Source organism: Carex rostrata, chromosome 7, assembly GCF_964058835.1.
Source record: "Carex rostrata chromosome 7, lpCarRost1.2, whole genome shotgun sequence".
In the NCBI taxonomy this organism is placed as follows: Eukaryota; Viridiplantae; Streptophyta; class Magnoliopsida; order Poales; family Cyperaceae; genus Carex; species Carex rostrata.
This window is the reverse complement of record NC_135924.1, coordinates 3,040,834-3,061,477: the sequence shown is the minus strand read 5'-3', so window position 1 is coordinate 3,061,477 and position 20,644 is coordinate 3,040,834. Positions and strand designations below refer to the sequence as shown.

Here is a 20,644-nt window from a genome sequence, read left to right as displayed (position 1 = left end):
AAAATTGCAATATGAATACTGTAAAATTACAAAATAAATACTGTAAAATTAACAAATCAATACTCCATATCGCATTTCTATCATCTCTTTTCTCCAGATTTTTCACAAGATGAATACTATAAAATGACAAGATGAATACTGTAAAATTAACGGGGCAATACTATAAAATTAACAGATCAATACTCCATATCGCCTCTCTATCATCTCTTTCCTCTAGATTTCCACAAGATGAATACTGTAAAATGACAAGATGAATACTGTCAAATTAACGGGGCAATACTATAAAATTAACAGATCAATACTCCATATCGCCTCTCTATCATCTCTTTCCTCTAGATTTCCACAAGATGAATACTGTAAAATGACAAGATGAATACTGTCAAATTAACGGGGCAATACTATAAAATTAACAGATCAATACTCCATATCGCTTCTCTATCGTCTCTTTCTTCTAGATTTTCATAAGATGAATACTGTAAAATGACAAGATGAATACTGTAAAATTAACGGGGCAATACAGTAAAATTAACATATCAATACTCCATATCGCCTCTCTATCATCTCTTTCCTCCAGATTTAATTTGAAATGCTAGATCTGTTACTGCATACAACGAAAACAACAAATTCAACAAAAATAACTTACTAGATTTGAATTTTGCCGTGCTCTTCAACAAAAACTTCTATTCGATCGCGCTCCACGATTGAAGGTTATATTGCGATCATGTATAAAAAACGAGATCGAAACAATATTCTAAAAAAGAAAATCGTCATTGCTGGCCCAATTCGTACTGATCAGACATGAAATGAAATCAGAGAAATGAAGTCAGATCCATAAAATCTGACTCAATCAGAGAAATGAAGTCAGATCCATAAAATCTGACTCAAGCGATATGGAGAAAATTAGAGTAGAAAATTATATCACGTCAGATCCATAAAATTATAAAAAGGGATCCTCGTAATTTTACTGGGCCTCCGCCGCCTTCTTGCTCTTACTCAAGGGATGAGATCCATGCCGACAGAATCGACCATGCCGACCTTTTTCAAGGCGGCGACTTCTTGTCTGAGGTGCGTGCCGATTCAGAGCGCACGAGAGGTATTGACGAGGAGGTGGCGAGACTAGGGGCGCGCAGGAGAAGACGAGAAACTTACAATTCAAGTCACGGCAAAGGCACTAGTCGGTGACAATGAAATAAGAAGAGGCAGATCGAATAAGCAGAGGCACTAGTCGGAGCAAATCTGATCGGATTTCGAAATTTAGGAAATGAAATTCAAAAAAGGAAGGTTACGGAAGGTCGATCTGTTTAAATAGCAAGACGAAGTCGGAAGGTGGAGACCGACAGTTAAAACGGAAGTTGGATAAGGGAGCTGTGGACAAATGGTGGACAAATGCCAGTGGACAAGAACCTTTTCTTATATTTTAATTCTCTAGTCTGTGTTGCATGAAGCCAATACTCATCTGTTAAAATCATTCTCTCTTTTGGCGTTGGCGGATCCATTGAGGACGCTCAAAGATTATGATTTTAAAAGTTGAATGATGGAAAAATAATTTATATTATCCAATGTCGTATCTCTAAATTAGTCTAATATGTTAAATATTGTGCATTAATTTCACTTGTGATTCTCTAAATTAGTCTAATATTATTAGGCCTTTTTTCCTGTTTGAGGCCGATTGTGATCCGAAGCTATTGTCTCCAAAGCCTGGTTACATTGATCCAATACCTGACCTCTAATTTTAAAAGGCCTCTTGCTTGATTCTCCAGATCCAGATAAGATCGATCCTCCTTTTGTCTTGTTGCTCGAATAAGTTATGGAATTCACATCCTCCCCGGTACTAGAATAGGGAATCTTTTACAATTAGTGGATCTACATTGTTTTTTTAACTTGACACCGATCTCAAAGCCTAATAATACTGTCTCTATGCTAGTCCGAATCTCAAAGCGGCTGAAAATTAATCTCAAACCGTATAGTGAGGAAAATCTTTTACAGTAGTGGGAGGATACTTTTCCGAAGTTATGATTGGTATATATCTAAATTTATATAAAAAAAAAAGAGTATAGTTTACGTCCCTTCAATTAAATATGGGAAACATATATATCGAGATCTGAACATCTTTTATTCACCGACTGGAAATTAATTAGTCAGAACATGGACCACTCTTGTTTCTTCTTCCAATGCGCAGAGATTAGTTTTTTATGTTTGGATGCAGCGAGAATAGCGAGAACAGCGAAAATAACGCTGTTCCGATCTATCCAAACATACTCAGGAACAGCGAGAATAGCGTTGTTCTCGCTGTTCTCGCTATTCCTACAAAAACATGGAATAGCAAATGAACTCTCTCAAAGCCTCAATCCCTACAGTAGCTATTCTAAATGTTCAATCCAAACAACTTCTCGCTTTGAGTTAGCGCTATTCTTAATTTACTATTCTCAACAGTAGCTATTCTCTAGTGCATCCAAACAACTTCTCGATTGAAGTTTTCCTCCTAAAGTCGCAGAGATATAATTTTTTAAGAGTGAGTCTATGGTAATATGCATATCACGGGTTGTAACCGTGCTACGGCTCTATATTTAAGTTTTTAAATCCTAACGGTCGATCCGAACCGTTCATCTTGTTCTCCATATTAATATGTGTTTGGAGACCAAATTTTACATTTTTTGAAATTTTTTTACTATTTTTTTAGATATTTAGAAAATCACTTGATCTGAAAATTCTGGACCATCCAAAAACAGTGATTTTCAATAAATCTAAAAAAATAGTAAAAAAATTTCAAAAAATGTAAAATTTGGTCTCCAAACACATATTAATATGGAAAACAAGATGAACGGTTCGGATCGACCGTTAGGACTTGAAAACTCAAATATAGAGCCGTAGTACGGTGCCAAATCGTGATATGCATATTACCATAGACTCACTCATTTTTTAATAAGGTGCACTGCACTGGTGTACATCAGGTCATTCTCAAAAAAAAAAAAAAAAAAAGAAAGCTCAGAGATATCCATTTTCAATTATAGTAATCATCAATTCTTAATAAACACCCCCTAGCTAGCTGTTATTAACACAAGTAATGCAATATCAACCACAGCGACCATCTGAGACCTAATAAATTCCTCCTGAATCCTGATACACCAACATTTTTGGTTTCTCACTAGCTAGCTAGTTGCAGCTGCTCGTAGAATACAGAAATCAAGGGGGGATGGCTGAGTGTATTGTAAAATTTGTGGTGGGTAAGCTTGCTGATGCCGCAGTACAGGAGGTTTTGCGCTTGTACAGTGTCGATGCTCAGGTGGAGACAGTGAGCCGTGAACTCGGCCGGATGCAAGCTTTTCTGAAGGATGCAGACAAAAAGCAAATAACCAATGAGAGGCAAAAGCATTGGTTGAAGGAGGTCACAGATCTTGCCTACTCGATCGAAGATGTCATTGACACCTTTCTCCTCGAAGTTCAGCAAAAACCACAAAAATCTACTGGCATGATGGGGAAAATAAAAAGGATGATAAAAAATGCCAAAAATCTTCCTGCTGTACGCAACCTTGTTGATGAAATAAGTCAGATCCAGGCAAAATTAAAAGAGATTGAGCAGAGCAGACTTAGGTATGTAGGGGTCAGATATCTACACTTTAGTTAATTAGGAGGTGTTTAGCCACTTATATGATTTAATTTTTTTACTCTGTGGTTATGACTTGGATATTATGCATTTTGCATTTTAGCTCTATAAATCTAAATTTCTAATTTTGTCTATGCAGATATGGAATTAATAATTTGGGAGAGGCAGGTACTGAAGAGATCCAACTACCCATTAGGCCACCTGTACTACCTAACAATGATCCTGAAGTTATTGGTTTGAATAAGGACCGAGACCATATTATCAAGGAATTACTTAATGAGTCCACTAAGAGATGTGTTGTGGTTTCAATTTCGGGTACTGGTGGGCTCGGAAAGACGACTCTCGCACAAAAAGTATATAATAGGTATGCATCATATATTTTCTTTTTCTTTTTACATGTTATACTTTCAATTTTGAAAATAATTGGTTGATTCAAAGTCGATTACACATTTATTTTGCAACAATATAGTAAAGCTATTTGAGTTATACATATTTTTGGTCAGAAGTGTTTTCGAATTTGGTTCGAACTTCTAAGTTGATCGGCATTGTTTTCAACTTAAACCCTTTTACAGAAATTATCAAATCACTTTCGATAAATTCACAGAAATTATTAATCGATCGGTTTGTCAAATAATTAATGAAATCCATTGAACTACCTTTATTGAACAAATTAATTGTCTTATATGAATCGATGCTTTTATTGTTATTCAAAAAAAAAAAAGAATCACATTGATATTATCCCAACGACTTGTGTAATCCCAGTTTCTAATTACGCAATATTGGCCATCAATTAATTTACATATATTTCCCTTTTTAATTAGTTCATCATCTTTAAATTCTGGTTATAATATAATCTAATACATATTTTATTTTATAGTAATGATGTCAAGCAACGATTTGGACTTCGTATATGGGTTGTTATTTCTCAAAATTTCCAACAAATTGACACTTTGGGAAAAATAATAAAACAAGTCGATCCTTCTATCGATCAGAGCAAGCTACCAAAAGATAAAGGAGATTTACTTACCATGCTTGATGAGTCTCTCAGAGGCAAAAAATACCTCATAGTCCTTGATGATATTTGGAAAGATGATCAATGGACTCAAATTGGAGCAGCGTTTCCAGATGAAAATAATGGTAGTCGAGTACTTATAACCACTAGGTTTTATGATGTTGCTAAGGGTGTGGATCCCACATGTGAACCATACAAACTTGAATACTTAACGAATCAGTTAAGCTTTGAGCTTTTGTTCAAAAAGGCTCTTCCTAACCATGATCCAAATAACAGTGCCTTTCATGGTCTTTCTGAAATCATGAATCAATTTGTCCATAAATGTGGTGGGTTGCCTCTCGCATTGGTGGTTGTAGGCGGTTTATTATCAAAGAAGCCGTGCAACTATAATGCTTGGAGTAAGGTGTTAAAAACAATGAGTTGGCATGACGATGGAAAGCAATGTAGTGAGATTATAGGCACTAGTTTTGAGGACCTACCGTTTGCTCTTAAACCGTGTTTCATGTACTTCGCTGCTTTTCCTGAAGACTATTCAATCAAAGCCGAAGAGTTAATTCAAATGTGGGTTGCAGAGGGCTTCATACCACAAGAAGATAAGAGAACATTGGAAGAAACTGCAGAGAGTTTCTTAGAGGATCTTGTGCAGAGGTATCAATTATTTCTTCATTTAATGCTTTATACATTTTGAAAAATGCTAATATTGTGCAAGTGCTCGTTCCAACTTAATTATTTAATTGTTTTTTCATGAATACTAAATGGATACAACAAAAGTCCAATATACGGAGCACTACGGGATAATCAAAGGGAAAAAAATAAGAGAAGCCGAAATAAAAAAAAAAATTCAATTAGCATGTATTAGTCATGTAGAAAACATGCAACTGAATATAATTGTTTTGAATCTTACTAGCTACTCCCCTTCATCAAATATTTTTTTGTACAGTAAATTTATGAACGTTAATAATATAATAATACGTAATCAGTACCTTTTTTTTAACTGCTTATCTTAGATATTGTGAGCTCCAATAATTTAATTATGACATTTATGAGCAATCATAATCGGATGTGTGGTTGTCTACTTAAATAAATGTTTCTTATTGTATAACAGGAGCATGCACTAGTGGAAAAACATGAATCAGGATCGGCCTATCTGGATCGGTTATATGAAACAACCGATACTAATACCTATCTGGATCGGTTTTCTGAACAAAACCGATCCTAAAAACTAGTTAGATCGGGTTTTTTAGTCAACCGATCCTAATTTGTGAACTATCCGGATCGGTTTTTTATAAAACCGATCCTGATACTATCAGGATCGGTTGTTCTAAAAAACCGATCCTAATAGTTAAACTATTAGGATCGGTTGTTCTAAAAAACCAATCCTGATAGTATCAGGATCCGTTGTTCTAAAAAACCGATCATAATAGTTAAACTATTAGGATCGGTTGTTTAGAACAACTGATCCTGATACAATTTTTTTTTTCAAAATTGGTTCTACAAAAAAAAAAAAAAAAAAAAAATCAGGGTCGGTTTTTTATAAAGAACCGATCCTGATACTATTAGGATCGGTTTTTTATAAAAAACCGACCCTGATTTTTTTTTTTTTTTTTTTTTTTTTTTTTTTTTTTTTTTTTACAGAACCAATTTTGAAAAAAAAAAATTGTATCAGGATCGGTTTTATTGCTAAAAACCGATCCTGATAGTATCTGGATCGGTTTTTAGCAATAAAACCGATCTGATAGTTTTTTTCTTTTATTTGGAAAATCTTTTCATATGGTTATGTTTAAATAAATATAAAAAATTACATATTAGAAATATAAGTTAATTACATATGGTTCTTGTAAAATCTAGAAGTATTATTGATGGTTCTATCGAGTATTGCAGCATACACGATCTCCTACGGGATCTTGCTGTCCGAAAAGCCAAGGAGGACAATTTTCTCGTGGTGTATTCACATCCAGATGATAAGCAGAGCATTGGTGGCGTGCGTCGTTTGGCAGTTCACAATTTAGATTGTGAGGAACTCGTGATGAGCCAAAATCTTCACACTTTGTTGTGCTTTTACAATAAATACATGCCGAATTGTTCAAACCAAAGGCTGCTCAAAGTGGTAAGAACAGGAACCGACACAAATATCAAAATCAAATTGAAAATGTTTGAGGGATTGACTCAGTTAAGATACCTACATCTTACTGGACAGTCAAGTGACAACCATGATCAGGTGTGCTTAGAGAAAGTGATAGGTGCTATCAAATTTCTACATACCCTTTCTATGTCTTTAGTACTCGGAGACAAACCAGTGAAATATCCTGATTGTATGTGGCGCATCAACACATTGAGGCATATCGATGGATTAAGGCCTTTGGAAGTGCCACCGTCAGCAAAGCTAACAAATTTGCAGACGCTTCCAAATGTGATTATTAAAGAACACTGGGAAAATGAGTTACCTCATCTACCCAATTTACGTAGGTTAACATTATCTCATGAAATATCTCAATGGAGGGGACTAACCGCTTTCCTACGCACACTAGAGCACCTGATCGATCTCAAGATACATGGTGATCATGATATTCCTTTGGACATTTTTGACATGAGGGGTTTCCCATTTTATCAGAATCTACAATCTCTCCTATTATTTAATTTTTGCTCCACTAGCCCTAAGGAAATGTCCATTGATATTAGCATGTTCCCTCCTCACCTCACTTGTCTTTCTATTTATAATTTCAAGTTCTCCCAAGATGTAATGTCAATACTGGAAAACCTAGCATGGCTCAAGGATCTCGAGCTATCAGCAATATTCACTAACCGAACAATAAGTTGTTCGGCCGAAGGCTTCAGCCAGCTAGAATTCTTGAGCCTATCGGGCATGACCTTGTTAGAGGATTGGAAGATAGAGGAGGGTTCTATGCCCATTCTTAGAGAACTCCAAATTTCTGACTGTAGGCAATTGTGTGTTCCTCATGGACTACAATACCTAACCGGCCTTCAACAATTGACGTGGTGCTATTCGGGCCGTGGGGGTGAGGCAGATGAGATCGTCAACTTATATAAAGATGTTATTCCTTCAATTAGTATTTAATAATGAGGGGTTAGTTATGTACTCCAATCAATGCATATTCCTCCTATTTGATATTTGTCCTTGTTTTCTTTTAAATTTCTTGTATGTGTGCTTTGCTTGTATTGTATTAATTAATTTAGTGATGACTGACATTATTATTTTTATTTTTTTTGCAATATATATTTAAGAACATAATTTAAAGATTGCAACTTGTATTATTAAATAGCTAGGTATTATTATTATATTTTTTTTTCCGATCAACAAAATTCAATTAGAAATCATTTTTATTGAATTGTATTGAACTCCAACACCATTGTTCGGATTAGACCCGTAGCCTAATTGGTTTAGAGAATTTTAAAATTTTTAGAATCCCAAATCATGCACATGAAACCAAATTTGTGCCAACCCATTAATTTCTTTATTCACGGCCAAGGCCAACGCAGCATCAGAGAAATTTTCAAAATGCATAAGCTTATATACCATAAAAATTATTACTTTTATATAAAAAAAAAAAAATGCAATCTCTATAAATTCCATCGATGGCGGAATCAGAATCAGAGGAAAAAGTGGGAAAAAAATGTACTAGAATCAGATAAATTAAGCGAAGATTAAGCACCCACACCTACTCCTACACCCACACCCAAACCCTACTGCAACACTCATTAACCGTCCACCTTCTGACAAGCCTCCAAAACCCTAGAAGAATCAACCACACTCTCAAATGAATTCACATCCTTGTTAATTTGTTATGTATTCAAAATCTAAACAAATACCAAAACATTAAAACCACCTACAGTAGTTTTGCAAAACAGATTACGAACACAAAATAAGGTAACAAATTCTCCAATCATGAGCATGAACAATTTCACAGTGAAAAAAACACAACTAATTGTCAGTTCTGAAACTTGTGGGTTAACCCAATCCGCACTATGCATAGTACCACAGCCACACTCATACAACAAATACAGCATCACTACTTATAGAACAAATATATCACATGCAGGTAAAGGGTAAGAATAAAAACCAGTTGTACATGTAATGCATTGTACCAGTATAAGCAAAAACTAGACATACACAATCCCCTTTGCTGTGTACCCTTCTCTCCAGCAAAGCAGAGCTTCTAGAAGAGGCACAGGTGTGCGTCTGGAGACCATAGCTAAAGAATCCAACACTTAAAGGTTGGATCTGTACCTATGTTACAGATGGTTGAATACTAAATTTTGAAATTAGTGCTGGTACAGAATAATGAGAATTCATATCACCTTCGGTAACTCAAATTTAGCCAATTAAACTAAATTTCAACCAATGTTGTTTGTAAAAACTGAGTGTATATTCTTCTGATATATACTAGAAAAATACAAAGTAGAGTGTTAATTTAATACTGGTACTGCCTCGCATCATAGTTTGTTACCCGTATCATTATCTATCTTAGTTTGCAACAACTGAATGCTGATACAAACAATAACTCAAAAGTTTGAACTAATTACCTCCATTGACATTACAGTTGGATATCTTTCTGAGCATCTGCTGAGCAGGTCCGGGTTCAAGCCTACTCGAAAGCCACCCAACCACTATCTTTCTACAACTCTCCACCTTTTCCTTCTCACTCATATCTTCAATTCCAGCCGAACCCGCTAACCCATTACCCCTCGCCGCAACCTTCCTAGCTGCCTCTTCCATTGCATTTTGACAAACACTACTACAACACTCAATAACCGGGTCCACCTTTTGACAAGCCTCCAAAACCCTAGAAGAATCAACCACTCTCTCAAATGAATTCACATCCTTGTTATGTATTCAAAATCTAAACAAATACTAAAAACATTAAAACAACTCATAAAATGGTATTTTTGGAAAGTTCCTGTACAGTATGTGCCCGCTTTTGTTCTCACTGTCAATTCAAGAAGAGATAAAGAGGAAAAATTGTTAATGGACAGAAGTTATTAGTATTTATACAAGGGCTATGGTACTATGCATATCGCAAATGGGTCCATACTATGGATCAATATGAACTGTTCAAGTGTCCTTTATTCTACCCTAATTCACCAGATCATGCAGTGTGCGCAGTACCTCTCTGTTAACATGGTGTATTGCTACCCGGCCCTGCATACCTTGAAAATTTGGTACAATGGAAAATAAATATATTAATGCATAAAGCTGGTACAATGAAAATCAACCAAAGTCGGTGCAAGTAAAAAGAAAAATTAAGTTCATTCAAAGACAAATTAGAGTGGCTTCAATCCTCATATATATATAGATTCACCAAATTAACTAGTGCAAGAAGCAGCACTGTTGACAACTCTTTACCCCATTCTAAAATTAAGTTCCTCTTGTCGGTTGGTTTTGTAATCCACATAATATACAAGCTTTGGGAACAATTTGGCAAAGCAACCCTTGGCCAAGGCTAAACCATGCCACAACCCTGATCCATAGCACAGGCCAATCCACGCTATGCATATTACTATAGCCTCACTATTAAGAAAATACCACAACAAAAGATATAAAAATAGATTTTAAAAATTAACTTCTGAAGTGGCTCCAAAATAATCAGCCCAATTTAAATTCTCCTTTTTCTTTTAAACATTCAAAAGCCCGAAAACCCAGCAATTATTAAATTATCTTGTAAAAACATGTACTAGGATACCTAAGCACCACAAAAATCTTCATTCTGATGATGCCACAAAACAATACCATTCCCACCAGAACGAATTCAATCTCATTTGAACATAATTGTTCAAATAACCTTAACTGACCTCAATTACCACTTTCTTTCTCGAGGTGAAATTTTTAAACAATGGTACTTACCAACAACAGTCCAAGGAGAAACAAACTTGGTATGGAAAAAGATTTACCAGTTTTGTAATTTATCCTAAATTGTCTCGGCAATCAATCAAAAGCTCGATCAAGCTTCAATTTGCACATCTATGTCTAATAAAGACTCAATCAACAGTAGAACAGTAAAATTGATATTATAAAACTCCAAATAAGAGGGTCTCAGATATAAACAAGAAGCCTTTATTTATTACCTAAATACATTTGAACTCGGAATCCAGACTGCAAAAGTGCATGTCAATCCATGCCTAGCTAACTGAGACATTAAATCAAACACCTTATGATCACTAACAAAAATAGTAGACATGACTTATAGCAGAACCGATCTGAAAAACTTACATAGAACAGCTTTCTTTCCCTTCTCTCAGATGGCAATTGGCTTCAAAAACAAGATCAGAAAAGTGGTAAGAAACAATGCAAACACAGAAAAATTGAGGTAAGCAAAATGTTTCTCTTGGACATTTCATCGAACAGATTGTGTGCATGAGTAATGTAGTAAGCAACAAGCAAAGCAAAGCAAATTGAAGCAATACCGGTGCCGGTGCATCTACAATTACCGGCAATCATTGCATTTGCATTTGCATTGGATCAAACATCTTGTGTGCATGATCAAGGTCCAAGGCAGTAGAACGTCACATATATGATCTCCCTGTTAATAGAAAATTTTTCATGGAAATAACTTGTTAAAACACTATAATCACATGAGATCTGATCTTGAGATCAGATCCATACGAAACAGAAACGAAACTAAACAAAAACACAATACAAGATCTATCTAATTCAGTTGAAAAACAAAAACAAAAACAAAAACGAAATAAAAAACAAAAACAAATAACACAATATAAGATCTATCTAATTCAGTTGAAAAACAAAATAAAAAACAAAATTACATGCGCAACTTTTTTCCATGCACAACTTTTTTCCAACAACAATCAAATTACATGCGCAAATTAATACCACAAAAATAACACATAACAAATTTCCAAAATATCAATAATATGTCAATTTTAAGTTAGAAATAAGCGCAATTGGCTTGTAGGACTCCAATAAGTGAGGACAATGAGACAATACACGATTCGAATAGTTATTCTTCAATCAAAGAGCAACATCCAATAAATATCCAACAACAAATTGCTTGCTCATTTCGCATCCCTTGCACAGCCCCATTATAACGAGATATCAGGCTAAAGGCCTTTACAAATCACCCTCCTTTGCAAAGCCCTTCAATAAGAGTGCAATAGGTCACGGCATCAGGATCAACCCCTTTGGATATCATGATATCTAGAAAATCCATTGCCTTGTCAATTTCACCTTTATTGCACAACCCATTTATAAGAGTGGTGTACGTCACGGCATTAGGATCATACCCTTTGGAAATCATGACATCTAGAAAACCTAATGCCTTGTCAATTTCACCATTATCGCACAGCCCTTTTATAAGAGTGTTATAGGTCACGATATCAGGGTCATGCCCTTTGGAAATCATAACATCTACAATATCCATTGCCTTGTCAATTTCACCATTATCGCGCAACCCTTTTATAAGAGTGGTATAGGTCACCACATCTGGGTCATACCCTTTTGAAATCATGACATCTACAATATCCATTACCTTCTCACTTTCACCTTTCGTGCAAAGTCCATCTATTAGCGTGTTGTAGGTCACCACATTAGGCTCACATCCTTTCGAAAGCATGACATCTACAAAATCTAATGCCTTCACAGTTTCACCATTATCGCACAGCCCTTTTATAAGAGTGCTGTAGGTCACCACATCAGGGTCATACCCTTTGGAAATCATGACATCTAGAAAACCTAATGCCTTGTCAATTTCACCATTATCGCACAGCCATTTTATAAGAATGGTATAGCTCACCACATCTGGGTCATGCCCTTTGGAAATCATGACATCTACAATATCCATGGCCTTGTCAATTTCACCATTATCGATGAGCCCTTTTAATAGAGTGTTGTAGGTCACCACATCAGGCTCACATCCTTTCGAAAGCATGACATCTACAAAATCTAATGCCTTCAAAGTTTCACCATTATCACACAGCCCTTTTATAAGAGTGCTGTAGGTCACCACATTAGGGTCATACCCTTTGGAAATCATGACATCTAGAAAACCTAATGCCTTGTCAATTTCACCATTACCGCACAGCCCTTTTATAAGAGTGCTATAAGTCACCACATTTGGGTCATGTCCTTTGGAAATCATGACATCTACAATATCCATGGCCTTGTCAGTTTCACCATTATCGCACAGCCCTTTTATAAGAGTGCTGTAGGTCACCACATTAGGGTCGTACCCGTTGGAAATCATGACATCTAGAAATCCTAATGCCTTGTCAATTTCACAATTATCGCACAGCCCTTTTATAAGAGTGCTATAAGTCACCACATTTGGGTCATGCCCTTTCGAAATCATGACATCTACAATATCCATGGCCTTGTCAGTTTCACCATTATCGCACAGCCCTTTTATAAGAGTGCTGTAGGTCACCACATTAGGGTTATACCCATTGGAAATCATGACATGTACAATATCCATTGCCTTGTCAATTTCACCTTTGTTACACAGCCCTTTTATAAGAGTGCTGTAGGTGACGACATTAGGATCATACCCTTTGGAAATCATGACATCTAGAAAACCTAATGCCTTGTCAATTTCACCATTATCGCACAGCCCTTTTATAAGAGTGCTATAGGTCACCACATTAGGGTCATACCCTTTGGAAATCATGACATCTAGAAAACCTAATGCCTCGTCAATTTCACCATTATCGCACAGGCCTTTTATAAGAGTGCTATAGGTGACGACATCCGGGTCATGCCCTTTTGAAATCATGACATCTACAATATCCATTGCCTTGTCAATCTCACCATTATCGCACAACCCTTTTATAAGAGTGCTATAGGTCACCACATCTGGGTCATACCCTTTGGAAATCATGACATCTACAATATCCATTGCCTTGTCAATTTCACCATTGTTACACAGCCCTTTTATAAGAGTGTTATAGGTTACGATATTTGGGTCAAGCCCTTTTGAAATTATGACATCTACAATATCCATTGCCTTGTCAATTTCACCTTTCTTGCACAACCCATCTATAAGAGTGGTGTAGGTCCTAACATTAGGCTTATGCCCTTTGGAAATCATGACATCTACAATATTAATTGCATTGTCAATTTCACCATTCTTGCATAGCCCATTTATAAGAATGTTATACGAGAATACATTGGGTACATAACCTAGCTTCGGCATTTTGTCTAGCACCACAGTAACGGCCTCAACAGTTCTTTGCTCCCAACAGAGGCCTTTGATTATTGGATTGAAGATAACCGCATTATTAACTCTGCGGCCCTCTTTGAGAAAGCGTCCAAGAAAAGCAAACATTAGGCTGACCTGATTCATTTGTAAACAACAGTCCATCAAGATCTCATAGGTATATTCATCAGGACTGATTCCTTCAGCTCGGGTTAAGCGGGTGAAGAGGAAAAAGATAGTGGGGTAAGGGTTGTTGGAGGTTTTGGTGTAGTTTTTGAGGTAATTATTGATTTGACGGATGTTCTTAGCAGCTAACAACTGATCAAACCGGTGAATTGCCTCTTGGTCAGAAACGGCATCCGCCTTCTTGTGCTTACCCTTCCAATGCGGCTGATTTGGTCTGTCGGGTTGAGATCGAGACTTGGAATATGAGTAACCGACAAGGCGAGAAGCAATTGGGGATGGAAATTGTGGTTGGGATTGGGATTGAGAAGGTGAAGGTGAAAGTGAAAAGAAGAGGGGGAATGATAAGGTTGATGACACCATCACCATCACCATCTGATATGATTGATTGTTAATTAGTCTGATTTGGTTTGGTTACAGACTTACAGTCTGTATGTAAAATCTGATCTAACAAAGTTGAGGTTTTGGTTGGAAAGTGACAATTTGGCCTTCTATATATGTTAACCTGCTGCCTAGAAGAAATAAGAATAGCAACATAACTAAGACAGATTGTAATGTGAGCAAGGAATTGGTGAGAAGAGAGAACTAACCGAGTTGAGTTGAAGGGAGTCGCCAACTGAGGTCTGAGGGATGAACAAAAGTGTGGAGCTGTGAAGCGATAAGACTGAACGCCTGAGCCGCTGAGCGATAAAAACAAAATAAATGGCCCATGGGGATTTGGGAGAGGAATTAATTTGTTGGGCTTTATTGGGCTGACTGTCAATATGTTCTTGGGCTTTAATCAATATTCTGTTTTCAAGCCTACAATTTCAATATTTAAATCAAATTTACAATTCATCTTGACGAGACAATAGTACCATAAAACAAAGACAAGTACTTAAATTTTGTGCTTAAATAAAGTTCATAGTGCTCTTATGTAATGTGTATAATTACCCTAGTTGCAAGCGGAAGCTCTTAATTAGACAAATTGGTTCAATTACATAGATAAACCCCCACATTACATCAACATTAGTCCCTTACAAAGATAGATATGCTGTAGAAGCATTAATTATACTGTTCCATTAGAAGGGACGGGAACCTGTCCGAATGGCTTGCTGGTGGGTCAAGTGCCAGGTGTGGTTGCTGGTGGGTCCGAGCATGAATCATTGTTGGAGCTTGAATACGTACTCCTCCATCTTTAGCAACATTAATAGCATCTGTTTGAGGTAACTCTTCTCTATTACAGGAGAAGGAATGTGTGTGGTCGAGACTGGGATCGTACTCCAAATAGTATTTCGAGATTTGAAGCACAAGACTTTATAGAGTATGAGAGCTTATTTGTGTTCTTGGCAACAATAATTGAACAATTAAAAGATTAGAAAAAGAAAATTAAATTGGTATGGCTTCCTCCACCGATACACTCTATATTTGGCGATTTAATTTCAGATCACAATAGAGAGAGAAGACTGGTTGTTTCCTTTTCTTCTTTTTTTAACGGAGAGAGGGGTTAACCTAAAACAAATCCGTTAGCATTAATTTAATCAACTTTAATAAGATCTAATCATGTGGTTCCGAAACGCTTTCCCCCACTAGAAAGAATTCTATAACTGATTGAAACCCCTGCCTTTAATTACAAGCCATGAGTAGATAAAGGTTTAAACAAAGGAAATTAAGGTGTGTCCCTCACAAGTCCAGTCATGCCTAATTTGCCAAGGAATCTGCCACATCATTAAGCAATAAATGGTTCACACATATAAGGCTACTCAATTCATATTTAAATATTATATAAGGCTACTCAATTCATATTTAAATATTATACGAGAAATGATACCTGTACAATGGAGAGTATGAGAGCCAGGTGGCCTCAGGGATCTCCACATCTTGCATCATACATACCCTACTGTACCAGTATCAGAAAAATTGGTGCTTTCTGAAATGCGATGTTGGAAACTTGGAATATCTAACTTATTGAAGATTTATAATAAGTCCAGCTCTATTAGGTTTACTAATAATGTAGTGATATGGTCATATGAAGTTGTACAAAATAAAAATTGGTATCCTCTTATAAATAATTACCACAGAAAAATATATATATAAGAATTCTCCAAAATATCAAAAATATGTAAATTCAAGTTATAAAGAAATCCAATAAGCAAGAATAGACTCCAATAGGTGAGGACAACAAGAAAATACACCATTAATATAATCAATCTTTAATCAAGGAGCAACATCCAATAATAATACAACAGCTAATTTCTTAAATTTCTTTTTCGTAATAACCTTCAATCAAGGATCAACATCGAATAATAATACAATAACAATTATTTTCTCCACTCTCAACATGATAGTGGCAGTTCTATCACCACATTTTTCTAATTGCCTTCACCATTTCACCAACCTTACACGGCCCCATCATAACAAGACATCAGGCTCAAGGCCTTTAGAAATCATGTATAGTAAAAAATACAATACCTATTTGATTTCACCCTCCTTGCACAGCCCTTCAATAAGAGTGCAATAGGTCACGGCATCAGTTTCATGCCCTTTCGAAGTCATGACATCTAGAAAATGCATTGCCTTGTCAATTTCACCTTTATTACACAGCCCAATTATAAGAGTGTTGTATGTCCTGACATCAGGATCAACCCTTTTGGAAATCATGATATCTAGAAAATTTATTGCCTTGGCAATTTCACCTTTTTTGCACAGTCCATCTATCAGCGTGTTGTAGGTCACAGTATCAGGATCAACCCCCTTGGAAATCATGACATCTAGAAAATCCCTTGCCTTATCAATTTCACCTTTCTTGCACAACCCATCAATAAGAGTATTGTAGGTCACCACATTAGGCTCACATCCTTTCGAAAGCATGACATCTACAAAATCTAATGCCTTCACTGTTTCCCCATTATCACACAGTCCTTTTATAAGAGTGCTGTAGGTCACCACATTAGGCTCACATCCTTTCGAAAGCATGACATCTACACAATCTAATGCCTTCACAGTTTCACCACTATCGCACAGCCCTTTTGTAAGAGTGTTGTAGGTCACCACATTAGGGTCATACCCTTTGGAAATCATGACATCTACAATTTCCATTGCCTTGTCAATTTCACCATTATCGCACAGCCCTTTTATAAGAGTGCTGTAGGTGACGACATCCGGGTCATGCCCTTTGGAAATCATGACATCTACAAAATCTAATGCCTTGTCAATTTCACCATTATCGCACAGCCCTTTTACAAGAGTGTTATAGGTCACAATATCAGGGTCATGCCCTTTGGAAATCATGACATCTACAAAATCTAATGCCTTCACAGTTTCACCATTATCACATAGCCCTTTTATAAGAGTGCTGTAGGTCACCACATTAGGGTCATACCCTTTGGAAATCATGACATCTAGAAAACCTAATGCCTTCACAGTTTCACCATTATCGCACAGCCCTTTTACAAGAGTGTTATAGGTCACGATATCAGGGTCGTGCCCTTTGGAAATCATGACATCTACAAAATCTAATGCCTTCACAGTTTCACCATTATCACATAGCCCTTTTATAAGAGTGCTGTAGGTCACCACATTAGGGTCATACCCTTTGGAAATCATGACATCTAGAAAACCTAATGCCTTGTCAATTTCACTTTTCTTACATAACCAATCAATAAAAGTGTTGTAGGTCACGACGTCCAGGTCATGCCCTTTGGAAATCATGACATCTACAATATCCATGGCCTTGTCAATTTCACCATTTTTGCACAGCCAATTTATAACAGTGTTGTACGTCACGATATCAGGGTCATACCCTTCAGAAATCATGACATCTACAAAATCTAATGCCTTATCAGTTTTACCATTGTTGCACAGCCCTTTTATAAGAGTGTTATAGGTCACAATATCAGGGTCATGCCCTTTGGAAATCATGACATCTAGAAAATCCAGTGCCTTGTCAATTTCACCATTATCGCACAACCCTTTTATAAGAGTGTTATAGGTCACGATATCAGGGTCATGCCCTTTGGAAATCATAACATGTAGAAAATGAAATGCTTTATCAGTTTCACCATTCTTGCACAGCAAATTAATAAGAGTGTTGTACGTCACGATATTAGGGTCATACCCTTTGGATATCATAACGTGTACAATATCTAATGCCTTATCAGTTTTGCCTTTGTCACACAGCCCTTTTATAAGAGTGTTATAGGTTACGATATTAGGGGCATGCCCTTTGGAAATCATGACATCTACAATATCCATTGCCTCGTGAATTTGACCTGTCTTGCACAACCCATCTATTAGAATACTATACGAGAATACATTAGGTAGACATCCGAGCTTCGGCATTTTTTTTAGCACCACACTAACGGCCTCATCAGTTCTTTTATCCCAGCAGAGGCCTTTAATTATTGGATTGAAGATGATGGCTTTATTAGTTATGTGACCCTCTTTGAGAAAGCATCCAAGAAAAGCAAACATTAGGCTGACCTGATTCATGCGTGCACAATAGTCCATCAAGATCTGATAGGTATATTCATCAGGACTGATTCCTTGAGCTTGGGTTAAGCGGGTGAAGAGGGTAAAGACAGTAGTGGGGTATTGATTGATTTTGGTTTTGGTGTTCTGCTTGAGGTAATTATTGATTTGATGGAGATTGTTGGCAGCCAATAGCTGATCAAACTCATGAATTGCCTCTTGGTCAGATACAGCATCCGCCTTCTGGTGCTTACCTTTCCAATGTGGCTGATGTCGTGGGTTTGGATTTGGTATGTCGGGTTGAGATCGAGACTTGGGGAATGCACCGCAGACAAGGCGAGAAGCAAATGGGGATTGGGTCCATGCGGATTGAGAAGGTGAAGGTGAAGGTGAAAAGAAGGGGACAAGAGATAAGACACACACCATCGATCTATGTATGTGAAACTAGTGCCTACAAGAATGAATGAATAGCACATAAACTACCTTAGCAAGGAAAGGAATACAGAGGAGGAGGAGGAGATAAAGAGAACTAACCGATCGAGTTGTGTAGAAGGGATGCGCGGCAAGCGCCGTCAATGGTAGTCGCCAACTGACAAGTGAGAAGGGATAAGCCTCAAAGGCTGAGATGCTGAGCGATCAAACAAAACGACAAAACTAGGCTGTACAAACGGAGGGTTTTAGTTTAGCTCCTCACCGTCCGATCAGGGCATGGGTCCTTCAATAATCGTGTGGATTTAAATCCCACGTGCCGTGCGGATCTAAACTCAAAAGGATGGTACGAACACTTTCTTTTAAGGGGGGATTTTACTTGTACCCCTCAAAAACTTCAAAAATTACGTATTTTGCCTCTAAACTTTAAAATTACATATTCTCCCTCTAAACTTCAAGAACTCACAAATTTACTCATTTTATTCGCTTCAAAATACGTGCGTGTTCACATCAAGATTGTGCTGATCCTGCGTGTGCATATCTAAAAGCAGCTTGGACAGTAGGAAATGTTCAGATTCAAATTTGAGTTTGATGGGCTTTATTAGTGTTTCAAATTCCGGTCGGGTCGGGTCCACACGGTCCGAACCAGCCCGGGCCACAGGTCCCGCTGTCCGTGGGTCTGGCGGGTCTACAGTTCGGCCAGATCGGGTCCGGCGGGTCTCATTTTGGAGAGTTAGACCAAACCCATGCTAGACCCTTGGTCCAAATTTAGCACGGGTCGGTCCGAGTCGGGTGGGGGGTCGGGTCTGGTCCGGGTCGGGGGTCGGGTCCGAGTCTAATATTCAGGTATTTTTTTTTTTAAGACAACATTTATTTTAAAGAGCTAATCAACTAATAAATTAAAATCATTATAACATATCTGACCAATAACAAATAAAATGAAACATAATATATTAAATATAAATATAACATTCTTAAAAGAAATATAACCTATTGAAAAATAAATATAACCCATTAAAATTAAATCTAACAATTTTAAAATAAATCTAATCTATTTTGAATTAAATCTAACACATTAGAAATAAAATTAACATATCTAACCAATTTAAAAATAAATCTAACACATTAAAAATAAATCTAACATTTTTAAATTTAATCTAACACATTAAAAACTCAGTAAGTATTTTAAAAAATTCAAAACAGAAATAAATGTGCAATTTTGGCCTCTGTTCCTGACCGAAACAGGCTGTTTTGGCCTTTCCAGAAAAGCTGTATTTTCTGTAAAGGCCGAAACAGCATGTTTCGTCCATAAACAGAGGTCGAAACTATACAAATCTAATTCAATTTAAATTCAAAAACTGGGGTCCGGGTACGGGTTAGTACTGGTCCTCGTACGGGTTAGTACGGGTCTGTGGGGGGTTTGGTCCGGGTCCATGGGGGTTTGGGGGTTTTAGAGGGGTTTGGTCCAGGTTAGTACGAATCCGTGGGGTTAGTACGGGTTTAGGTCCGATTTAGTACGGGTTTAGAGGGGTATAAGGGGGCCGGGTTGGGTTTGGTCAGGATCAGGGGTTCACTAGGGTCGAGTTTTTGGGGGTCTAAAATAAAAAAAAGCCGGACCAAACCTATGCTAGACCCGACCTTAGGGTTGGTCCAGGCAGGTCTGGGGTCTAGCTTGCGTCAATTCGGGTCGGGTCTGACCCACCCGGTTTTTTTCAATACACTAGGCTTTATATGCTTTTAATAAAGGGTAAAATGGGTATTTTATAAATTGAAAATGAGTTTTAATATAAAAGATAATAAAATGGG

The 20,644-nt window shown here is 37.0% G+C and overlaps 4 protein-coding genes across 6 annotated transcripts in view; 2 read left to right on the top strand and 2 right to left on the bottom strand.

The window, feature by feature from the left end:
- Positions 1-3,121: 3,121 nt before the first annotated feature.
- Positions 3,122-5,681, top strand: LOC144557201 (putative disease resistance RPP13-like protein 3). Its single transcript, XM_078305731.1, has 3 exons — positions 3,122-3,591; positions 3,744-3,968; positions 4,482-5,681. The coding sequence occupies exons 1-3, from the start codon at positions 3,194-3,196 to the stop codon at positions 5,302-5,304; spliced, it is 1,446 nt and encodes a 481-aa protein (XP_078161857.1). The 5' UTR covers positions 3,122-3,193; the 3' UTR covers positions 5,305-5,681.
- A 763-nt stretch (positions 5,682-6,444) lies between these two features.
- On the top strand, positions 6,445-7,692 carry LOC144556658 (disease resistance protein RPH8A-like). The gene has a single exon (XM_078305044.1). It carries the CDS (start codon positions 6,445-6,447, stop codon positions 7,690-7,692), a length of 1,248 nt encoding a protein of 415 aa, XP_078161170.1.
- A 3,801-nt stretch (positions 7,693-11,493) lies between these two features.
- LOC144556553 (uncharacterized) lies at positions 11,494-18,995 on the bottom strand. The gene is made up of 3 exons (XM_078304938.1): positions 18,944-18,995; positions 16,220-18,860; positions 11,494-11,592 (listed from the first exon to the last, which is right to left on the bottom strand). The coding sequence occupies exon 2, from the start codon at positions 18,833-18,835 to the stop codon at positions 16,412-16,414; it is 2,424 nt and encodes an 807-aa protein (XP_078161064.1). The 5' UTR covers positions 18,836-18,860; positions 18,944-18,995; the 3' UTR covers positions 11,494-11,592; positions 16,220-16,411.
- LOC144556550 (uncharacterized) overlaps positions 11,494-20,644 on the bottom strand; it is a 78,323-nt gene continuing 69,172 nt past the window's right edge. Inside the window, exons 1-2 of one of the 3 annotated variants that reach the window (XM_078304934.1) lie at positions 18,422-18,546; positions 11,494-13,674 (exon numbers count right to left, since the gene is read on the bottom strand). In XM_078304934.1, coding sequence (XP_078161060.1) covers positions 11,705-13,669 — 1,965 coding nt within the window. In that variant the 5' untranslated portion in view covers positions 13,670-13,674; positions 18,422-18,546 and the 3' untranslated portion in view covers positions 11,494-11,704. Of the gene's footprint in view, positions 14,466-18,421; positions 18,547-20,644 lie in introns of those variants that run through there. The other 2 variants (XM_078304933.1, XM_078304931.1) reach the window with 2 other exon arrangements.

Excerpts from the sequence above, each read along its gene's own strand:
- LOC144556658 (XM_078305044.1), top strand. The coding sequence starts at position 6,445 with ATGGTTCTTGTAAAATCTAGAAGTATTATTGATGGTTCTATCGAGTAT.
- LOC144557201 (XM_078305731.1), top strand. The coding sequence starts at position 3,194 with ATGGCTGAGTGTATTGTAAAATTTGTGGTGGGTAAGCTTGCTGATGCC. Across the intron at positions 3,592-3,743 it reads ATTGAGCAGAGCAGACTTAG|ATATGGAATTAATAATTTGG; the intron begins GTATGTAGGGGT and ends TTGTCTATGCAG. Across the intron at positions 3,969-4,481 it reads GCACAAAAAGTATATAATAG|TAATGATGTCAAGCAACGAT; the intron begins GTATGCATCATA and ends TTTATTTTATAG.
- LOC144556553 (XM_078304938.1), bottom strand. The coding sequence starts at position 18,835 with ATGGTGTGTGTCTTATCTCTTGTCCCCTTCTTTTCACCTTCACCTTCA.